The 10,740-nt window shown below is 40.9% G+C and overlaps 1 protein-coding gene across 1 annotated transcript in view; it reads right to left on the reverse strand.

Annotated features, from left to right (window-relative positions):
• The window catches only part of zmynd10 (zinc finger, MYND-type containing 10), a 51,363-nt gene that overhangs the window by 9,503 nt on the left and 31,120 nt on the right, over positions 1 to 10,740 (reverse strand). Inside the window, exons 6-7 of the mRNA XM_043708551.1 lie at positions 9,449 to 9,552; positions 992 to 1,164 (exon numbers count right to left, since the gene is read on the reverse strand). Coding sequence (XP_043564486.1) covers positions 992 to 1,164; positions 9,449 to 9,552 — 277 coding nt within the window. The remainder of the gene's footprint in view (positions 1 to 991; positions 1,165 to 9,448; positions 9,553 to 10,740) is intronic.

The following is a 10,740-nucleotide window of genomic DNA, read 5'->3' on the forward strand; positions in this document are numbered from 1 at the left end:
GGGGGCAGAAAGAAGGGGGTAAGAAAGGGAGGGGGGTAAGAAAGGGATGGGGTAAGAAAGGGAGAGGTGGAAGGGAGGGAGAAAGAAAGGAAGTGGGGATGAAAGGGAAGGGGGATGAAAGGGAATAGGGAAGAAAGGGAGGTGGAAGAGAGGGAAGGAGAGATGTTTCAGATTTCTGTTACCCTTATGCAAAAATGTGCTTCCTGTTTTCACTCCTGAGCAATCCTAAATTCCTGTGCAGAGATGTTATGGCACACATCTGGAGCAGATGGAACTTGAACCTGGGACTCCTATCTTAGAAGCAGGAACACTACCACTGTAGCACAGAGCCTCACTGTTCTCTTTAGAAAACATTAACCAAATGTCTTCTGATGGTGCATGTAGATAGCATCCATTGGTGCTCCCTTAACCATTTAGCTATCACAAAATTCATGTGGACGCTCTTTGATTAGTGCAATTGTTTCTAATTGTTCTCCCTCTGATGACAGGGTTCTAATAAGTTGCCCACAAGTTGCACTATGTAGGTCTATAAATGATTTCCCTCACCGTGCTCCTCCTTCCTGCCTTTCCTTCGAATGTGGACTCATTGATAGAGTACATTTTACTTTAAGATGAAGTCATAGCTGAAATGCATACAGCAAAGTTATTGTCGGAAGCAAAAAACTTTGCACATTTTCTTTCCTGGTTCAGGGCTACTGAGGCAATTTTTATGACCTCTACCGATCTTCTGACTTGGGTGAACTAATTCAGCACAAATTATAGAATAAACATTTAAGGTCTACAGCTTCAGGGCTGAAAATCTCAAAATAAACATCCTGACTCCAATGTACATGTGTAGGAAGAGCCTCGGAGCGGATGAAAGTGGACAGGAATGAAATTGCAAAGATTTTTTAAAAATGCTAAATTAGCTCAGTAATTCTTTATTCAGGAAAATGTAATCTGTTCATCAACTGAAACTGCCAAATAGAAAAGACTGTCTGAAAACTTGTACCTTTAGCAACTGGCTCTTGTTGAAGTTGTTGAAGTCATACCTCTGCTGGCAGTCAGGCTTCAGAATCAGATTGTACAATGCAATCCAAACCTGGCCATCCACCTTGGTTATTTTCAGCCTGTCCTCTACAGGAACTGTATGCCACTTGCCATCAGTGTACTTCTGTAGTTCACCTGTTGAAGTGCAAACAGACGTGAAGAAGACTGATCTGACACATCCAGACTTCATCCAGCATTTACAAATTCATTAGTAAATAACATCAGAAAAAAAGCTTTGAGGTCCATTTCTTAACTGATTTCAGTTTGCAGAGGAACTAAAAGAATCACAACACTGTTTTAAAAAAAACTTATCACAGGTCACTGTGCAAGATAGCATAGCAGAATGACTTATGATAAATTCAAATTTATCAAAACTTAACCACCATGTCAGTGGAATAAAGAATATTCTCCTTATGATGGCATATTTATGCTAATAAATGAAACCCAAGAATGACCGTGTGTTTGGCTCTCAGTTAGTTTGGGTCAAATAAACAACAGGCAATCTTCAAATCCAGTCATAAAACTGTTATTGTTTCAACTTCCTCTTTAAAAGGTATTACTTCCAGTTCAGTTGTAGGCCACAATGAATTTGTGAAGTCAACTTCAAAGTAGAACAATTTCAGAATGTAATTTTGTGGTTCAGTCTGTGACTGACCCATTGAACCAGTATTAATAATACTGGTCCTGATGGTTCAATAGGTGAAACTAACAGGAATACATGTGTTACAATAAGATAAAAGAATCAATGATCTATACAATATTAGTATAATTAACAATCAATATTGTTTCAGAAGAGGCGATTATCCTTGAATCTTTTCGGCTCAAAGGAATTTAAACTAAATATATTGGTATGGTCTTGTAATTTAATCCTATAAGGACTCTGCTCAACTGAAGGATCACTTCCACAATTTGGAAGTGCTACCTCCTTGAGATAAAGACCAACATCCTAACAGATTATTTAATTATATGGCTTTAAACCATGCACTCTACTTAAAGACATATGCCCAATCCCTTTGCTTTGCCAAGGTTCCTCATTTCACCATGGAGAAAATACTTTAAGTTGTTCTCTGATCAAAAATGAATGACCTCACATTTCAACCATACTGAATTCCACCTCAGTTTTGCCTACTCACTTAATTGTTTACCACTTTTCAACATGTTGTTCCAATCTAGACAATTTAGTGTCTTGCTTAGTAGTGTCTACAAACACTCAATTCCTGTGTCTCTATCTTCGAGATGATAGATTTAAAACTATAAACAGGAAGTTTTATTTTATACAGAAAGTGAATCCCTTGAGGGCTCCATCACTTTGGTTGCCAGTTTTCTGCCAATTTAATTTGCTCCATGTAATGTCAAGAAACAGCTGTAGGCACTGGATATTGCAAAGGTTTTGGCCCTGACAACATCTTAGCAGTAGTGCTCAAGATTTGTATTCCAGTACTAGCCTCACCCCCACCAAGCTGTGCTAAAATAGCTACAATGCCAGCATCTACCCAACAATGTGGAAGATTGTTCAGGTATAACTTGTCCACAAGAAGCAGGACAAATCCATGCCAGCTAACAAACGCCCCAATGATGGAAAGCTTCGCTACCACTGCTATCAAGCAGCACTTATACAGTTGTAACTTGTTCACTGAGACCCCGTTTAGGTTTTGCCAGGATCGCTTGATTCCTGACTTCATTATACACACACATGGACATATAGGTGAACTCAAGGTGAAGTAAGAAATGAGAGTGTCTGCCTTCAGCAACCAGGCAGCATCTAACCTAATGTGGCGACAAGGAGGCTTGATAAAACTGAAGTCAAATGACAGTAAAAGGGAAACCTCAGTGCTGGCTGATGTCATATCTAATACAAAGAAAGATGGCTGTGCTTTAAAGGCAAATCATCTGAGTTCCACAAGATGCACTGGAGCAACTTGCTAAGCATCCTTCAATTATCACTTTCCAAATCTTCAAGCCCTACCACCGAGAAGGATAAAAGGTAATAGATACATAGGAAGAGCACCACTTTCAGGTTTTCTTTTAATAATTTAAAATGGGATGCAGGAGCAGAAAGATGAGGCTATTTCTATGCACAGATCATTGAAAGTGGCAGGACAGGTAGTAATTAATAAAGAATACAGTAAATTCAGCTTTATCAATAGGAGCACAGAATACAACAGCAAGGTGATATTGAACTTGTATAATAACATTTTGTTAGAACTTAACTGGAGTACTCTGTACATTGTGAGTGCCACATTGTAGGAGAGATGTGAACGCATTCAGATGGCACGGTCACCCAGTGGCTAGCACTGCTGCCTCACAGCACCAAGGGCCCAGGTTTGGTTCCAGCCTTGGGGACTGTGTGGAGTTTGCACATTCTCCCAGTGTCTGCATGGGTTTCATCCGGGTACTCTAGTCTGGTCTAGTCTTCCCACAGTCCAAAGATATGCAGATTAGGTGAATTTGCCATGCTAAATTGCCCATAATGTTCAGGGATGTGTAGGTTAGGTGCATTAGTCAGGGGAAATGTAAAGTAATAGGCTAGAGAATGGGTCTGGGTGCGATACTCTTTGGAGAGTCGATGTGGACTTGTTGGGCCAAATGGCCTGTTTCCACATTGTAGGGATTTTATGATTTCTATGTAGAAGCAATTTATGAGAATAGTTACAGGAATGAGAAACTTCAATTATGAGGATAGATTGAAGAATTTGGGATTATACTCCCCGGAGAGAAGAGATTTGATAGAGGTTTCGCCAAACATTAACCAGCTGGATACAGTAGATTTTAACTTTATTTCTTTATTTGACTAATTTATACTACAGATAACTATATTGTAGAGTTTTTAGCTTTTTTCCTTAGTTCTCTATTTTTGCACCTAATCAATTTTAGTTCTGAAGAATTTTAACGAGATACTTTGTACCTAAGATGGTTTGATGTGTGTGGTGATATTATACACTTTTGTGTATACTAAATGCTCCCAAACTTTTGTACTTGAGTATGTGTCAATAAAACCTAATTCTAAGAGATAAAGCTGTTCTTGCTTGCAAAAGAAACAAGAATCAGATAGCATACATTAAAAGTGACATCTAAATGAAGTAAGTGTGATATGAGAAAAAAACCCAACTTTTTCACAGCGAGTAGTTTGAGTATGGAATGCATTGCCTGGGAATATGGGGAAGGCAGATTCAACTGAACATGCAAGACAGCATTGATGATCATTTGGATAGAAAAGGTTTCCAAGACTATGGAGAAAAAGCAGGAGGTTGGTACTAGGTAATCACAATGTTTGAACAGCCAATGCAGGCACAATGAGCTGAATGGCCTTCTTCTGTTCCATAACAATTCTGTGAAGTCTTACACTTTGCTAACTGGGAACTAGATCACCATTCCATCACTATCACCAGGTTAAAATGCTATAACACTATTTCTGACAGATCTGTAGATATACTTACACAATGTCAACTGCAGCAATTCAAGATGACAGCTCATCACCATCTTATGGACAATTACAAATGGAGAGTAATTCTTTGCCTTGCATGGAAGCAGTGAAGGACACTCAGTTACTGGTGCAAGCAAGACAGCATGCATCAATGCTGGTCGGCAGGTTGGCTAGATGGGGAGTCATAGAGTGATTCAGGACAAAAACAGACCCTACAATCCAACTTGTCTCCACCATTAGTCCCAATCTGAAACAGTCCGGTTTGCCAGCATTTGGCCCATATCCTTCTAAATCCTTCTTATTCAGATCCCTTTAAATGTTGTAATTGTGCATGCCTTCACCACTTCCTCTGGCAGCTCATTCCATACAAGCACTACCTCTGTGTGACAAAGTTACCCTTCAGGACCTTTTAAAATATTGTCCCTCTTTGTCCTCTAGTTTTTGACTTCCGCACCCTGAGAAAAAGACCTTGGATATTCACTCTATCCAGGCTCTTCATGATTTTATAAACCTCTATAAGGTTACCCCTCAACCTCTGACACACCAGGAAAAAAACGCCCCAGCTTATTCAGCCTCTCCCTATAACTTAAACCCTCCAGACTCTAACTTGAACCCTCCAGTCCCAGCAACATCCTTGTAAATCTTTTCTGCACCCTGTCAATTTAATAGCATCTTTCCTACAGCTGCAGTATGGACATCAAACTATAAAAAACACCCATCAAGTTCATACCTGATAGTTGACATGAAGGGTGATCAACTAGTATTGTGGCAACTCATGTAACATGGGAAAAGCAGAGAGTTCTCTGGTGACACCTACTGGAAATATGTTTCTGGAGAACATGTGATTGCTCCTCACCCATGGGCCTTGTCTCAGCAAGAATAAGAAGAAACCCACAGCTGTCTAACATCATCTGCTCATGCTGACTTAATTTGCTGGATCTTTATGAACAGTCCACCTGTTTTCTGATCATAGGTGATCTTTGTGCAAAGTGAATCTGAGTCTTGTAAAGTGTTCTCAGGCCACATGATTTATGTACAGGTAGTTCTCCCATACTGCGCATTTATTAAACGCAATTTGTGAATTGTTGACCTTTTGTTTAACGCAATTCTCATCCCTGGCACTAGGTGTCACGGTGCACGGAGGGTCCACGTCAGCTCGAAGAGCTTCGGGAAAGGTATTGTGAAATGTTTGTGCTAGTGGACTTGAAAAAGCATCATAAAAATGTCATTACAACTGGAGGACAAGAAGCTGGGAGCAAACTGTTAATTTCAAAATTAACGAGTTGAAATAAGAGTAAAATTTCACTGGAATAGATTAACAGTAATAGGACAGTGTAGAGGATAGTTTGAAACATGCCTTTGTATTGAGCTTTTTTTCCCCCTTTAAAAAAATGTTTAGATGTTAAAGAATATCTGTGGACTCACGTGAATCTGTTTCAGTGACTAATCACTATGGTAAACAACTACAAAAAAAAACCAGTATAGGGGCTTGGACATGGTCAGTGCGCTATTCAGGGTGGTCAGATTCAGAAACTGCACATAATGGGTGAGGGACAGAAAAGTGGTTGGCACACTGTTATTTTTGGTGCACGTGTGGAGCTGTCCAGAGAGTAGGCTGTCCACAGGAGATTCAGGGTTAGTCAGGGTCAGAGTGAGTGGGGAAGATCAACTAGTAGACGACACCTCCTCCTACCACCCCCTCAACCATGACCCCACCCCCCCCCATCACCAAACCATCATCTTCCAGACCATACAGAACCTTATCACCTCAGGAGATCTCTCACCCACAGCTTCCAACCTCATAGCCCGGGAACCCCGCACCGCCATATTCTACCTCCTTCCCAAGATCCACAAGCCTGACCACCCTGGCCGACCCATTGTCTCAGAATGTGGACTTCACCAGTTTCCTGATTTCCCCTTCCCCCACCTCACTCCAGTTCCAACCTTCCAGCTTCCCATGACCTGTCCTACCTGCCTATCTTCCTTTCCACCTATCCACTCCACCCTCCTCCCTGACCTATCACCTCCATCCCCACCCCCATTCACCTATTGTACTCTATGCTACTTTCTCCCCACCCTCACCCCTCTCTCATTTGTCTCTCCGCTCTGCAGGCACCCTGCCTCTATTCCTGATGAAGGGCTATTGCCCGAAATGTAGATTTTCCTGCTCTTCGGATGCTGCCTGACCTGCTGTGTTTTTCCAACACCACTCTAATCTAGACTCTGAGTGGGGAAGATGTTGCAGGAAATGATGCGTACAGTCGCAGAGAGAGAGTGAGTATGAGGTATCAACTAAAAGATGGTGGCACTTTCACTGGCAGAGTGGAAAAGGTCATTGATGATCTTCCTACATCCTGTGCACTCCTTCAGGAGGTTAAGATTGTACTGGTCTGGACAGTAACTCTGGTCCAGGTTGGTGTGGTTACAGTAGAATGGCATCCTCTGTTGTCCTGAGAGAAGAGGATATCCTGCTTCTGCATCACCCCATCCCCATCAGCAGCACCCTCATGTTCCTGCCCACAAAGACAGACATCAATTTTCCATTGTCTGCCATGTCCAGGGTCAATGTCAGGAACCATGCAGGGCAGCTCCGGATTGACAGCTCTTGTCTTGACGCACAATATATTTTTAAAGATGGTGCTGCACCACAGATGTTGGTCCAGGAAGGGGTGAGTTGTTTTGGAAATGGCACATGGTATGATGGTGCTAGAATGTTAGAAAGGGCCACCAAAGGATGGTGTAGGCAATAAAATTAGGCAGGTTTTGTAAAATAAGGTGATAGACGTCCCCAAGCATCACAAAGTGAATCCCTCCAAAAGCCTTGACAAAACTGACAGTGAAAGAAATTAAGATTCAGCCCTTGATCTATCAAGGCAGGTTTCATTCTGGGATCTGACTTGTGCAATGGTACCACTGGATGGGATCAGAAGACTGGCTAGAATGTAGTGCAGCCAGCAGGTATAAGATACCAATTGAGAGTAATCAGTTGAAGTTTCTGATGAATTACACTAAACATGACAGTTACAACAGGTCAAACTTTACTTAGACTGTGCTGTTGTTTGAGTTAGGGTAACTGCTATTTTTATTTCAATTTTTACTGGTATTTTTGGTGGTTTGCCTCTAACTCTGTTTCTCCCCCAAGGCCCCATTATTTCTATTGCACAATTTTCTATAATATGGCGTTGCACAGGAACACAACTACAGCATTACAGGAGAACTACATCACAGGTACTAATAAAAGGTTGGGCATCTCATTGGAAATACATCTTCTTTTTGTGCATGTGTAACCTTACAGAGAAAATTTGAAATTAGTCACTTATCTCTAAAAATAAATCAAACTTGAATTAATTAATACCTTGCATCTATTTGATTGGTTACAGTCTGCAATAATTTTAGCTATCAAGAAAATCATGACTGCAACTGTGTTTTCCACAGACTCTAATTGAACAATCTAGTGACAGTGTGGTATTAAATTATCTTTCTCTACAATTTGCTCAGACAACCATCCTAAGAAAAGGAGCAGGCATCGGTCATTCAGCTCATTGAGTCAGCTCTGGCATTCAACACAATCATGGCAAATTTACCTCAATTCACATACCACCAGGTCTTTAAATAACTGCCTTGGTGAAAAGCCTCAAAATATTAAATTATCTGAGAAATATATTTTATGGCATACTAATACTATTTTTCCATGCATCATTAAATGTTTGTTTAGCTTTGTCTTGCTGCTCCTGTATATCATGGATTATTAATATGTCATTTGGTCTTAGTCTATGCAAATGACCTGACAGTGTGGGAATTTCCCCTTTACAAAAGGGACAGAAGGATTTTCGCATTCAATGTGATTTCCAATGCAGGGCATACTAAAAAGTAGGCGAATAGGCAGAAAGATATTGTCCATCATACCGGGAATAATAATCAAGATTTCAAACAACTGCAAAAAATCACAAACCAGCACTGAGAACTGGAATGTGACCCAACGTAATTTTATCAATCTTACCCTTCCCTTTATGTTCATGATGGGAAGAATGCACTGATAATCAAGCTGCTTTACTCTACAAATTGAACCGTCAGTCTATATGTTCAAATTCAAATCACCAAAATTGTTTCACATTGGCCCTGCTGTCCAAAATAAAAAAAGACTTTCATTAGTCTTCTTCAATAAACTCAAATGATCTGTTTATAATAATAGTTCTTAGAACAGGTGGCAAACTTGATTAATGTTGAAGTTAAAATCCAAAATTCAAACTAAATTTCCTTCTAATCCCAAATACACGTGTGGCTCAGCAGAATTGATTGTTTTTATTCCTGAAAAACTCTCTTATTGACCAATGGTCTGTAAAACAAAGGATAGAGGTTGATGACTCTTTGCAGTCCACTGATCTTGTTGTTGACAATATCAAATTACTGGTAGCTATATGCCAATGGAAGATCTTTTAAACAATCTTTCAGTTTGTTGGAAATCAAGCTGGTTCCAAGCCTTTGACAAGTGGCCACAGCTGAACTCTTGAGCATTTGCCAGGGTATAAAATAGTAGAAGATTTTCAATGTTCGGTATCAGGTTCTCAGATTTCAAGCACGATAAAGAGAGGGGTGGGGTGGGGGGTGGGAAGAGAGAGAGAGATCGATGGATCCTGCAGCCACCTGATCTTTATTGCTGTTTCTCTTTCTCTGACTCCCTGGTGTTTTAAGCATCCTGAGCCATGGTTACTAGGTCAACAATCAACAATATCAAGGCAGGTGTACTCACATTAAGGGTGATGAAAATTTTTTTAACTTCAGAAAATGTCCAAACAAATTAATACCTTCCAGTTCTCCACATAGTTCTTAAATATGTATGCAATCCCAACAATTACCCTTTACTTCTAACAAAGATCAGACTTGCCTTTGTGCTAAGTTGTCTCCAGAATGACTAGTAATTAATGCCAAATGATAAGGAAAAATTATGTTTCAAAGTGAGCCATACTTGCGGCAACCAATGTCAGGGAGACATACCGTTTGAACCGTATCGGCTCCAGGGACAGTATTTCAGCAGATGAACCAGCACACAGGGGATATTGTGTGTATTCAGGAGACGTGTCTGAACACTCAATGGCAGGCTATAGATAAAGACAATGCATAGTAAAACACAACATGACAAAAGTAAACAAACAGATGTGAGCATATAGTTGTCTAAGTTACTGGGTAAGTACAGTTAAAATTGGGTTATACTATTCAAATGAAAAGAAAAAAATTGCATTGGAAGACTTGTATCTACAGTCTATCTAAACAGTCAATTAAATGTTGTCAGATATTTAGTCAGTGTTGTACTATGGTGAAAGTAGCTGCCATTTTGCCTACAAAAATCTCCCACAAACAGCATATGGATCATTGACATCAATAATCTGTTAGTGGTACAACACATTATACAACTGCTGGATCTCCCAACATGAGACACACCAAAAGTATCTTCCATGTGTAGTCATTACTGTAGATATATTAAACATCCAATTTGTAGATAGTTTATTTTTCTTCTGTTTGTCGGACTTCTCCATCAGATAACCTATTTCAGCAAGACAGCACTTTGTTAAAACTAAAACTTCTCGGGATCCAAGATGGCGGCGACCCAGTAAGACTGAGTCTATAGTGCTCCTCCCAAGACTTGGGCACAGTGGGTCACCTACCCCCTACCAAGCTTACCAAATCATTTATAAATCATTTATAATAGTTTAGTAACTGAATTAGTGGTGTAATATTATATCTAAGCAACTTTATCCTAAGTTAAAATGACTAAAGGGAAGGGAGCCCGCAGCTCTCAGCAAGCAGGAACCCCTCCCCCACACTCTACAGCTGCAGCAGAGGCGTCCACAGCCGCCCCGAGGAACTTACCTACAGTAGCAAGTCTTGCAGAAATGCTTTCCAAGCTTGACTCGAAGATCGATGCCTTTATCGTCGAATCCAGAAATCGTTGGGAGTCGCTCTCGGCCGCGCTGAAGAAGCACGACCATGAAATTGAAGAAATTCAACGCCGAGTCGGAGGGGCGGAGCTAAAGGCCGCGACCTCGGAGACAACCGCTCAATCGGCCGTGGATCAGGTCCGGACTCTCGAGCAGCGAGTCCGGACCTTGGAAAATCATATTGACGACCCCGATAATCGAGGTCGTCGAAAAAATATTCGTTTGCTGGGCCTTCCCGAACAGGAAGAGGAAGGCCAGCTTACAGCATTCCTGGAGCAGTGGCTGCCACAACTTTTAAATCTGCAAGCTGGACCAGGCCAGGTAAGGGTGGAATGGGCCTACCGAGTAGCA

The sequence above is a fragment of the Chiloscyllium plagiosum genome, chromosome 18 (genome assembly GCF_004010195.1).
Source record: "Chiloscyllium plagiosum isolate BGI_BamShark_2017 chromosome 18, ASM401019v2, whole genome shotgun sequence".
NCBI lineage: Eukaryota > Metazoa > Chordata > Chondrichthyes > Orectolobiformes > Hemiscylliidae > Chiloscyllium > Chiloscyllium plagiosum.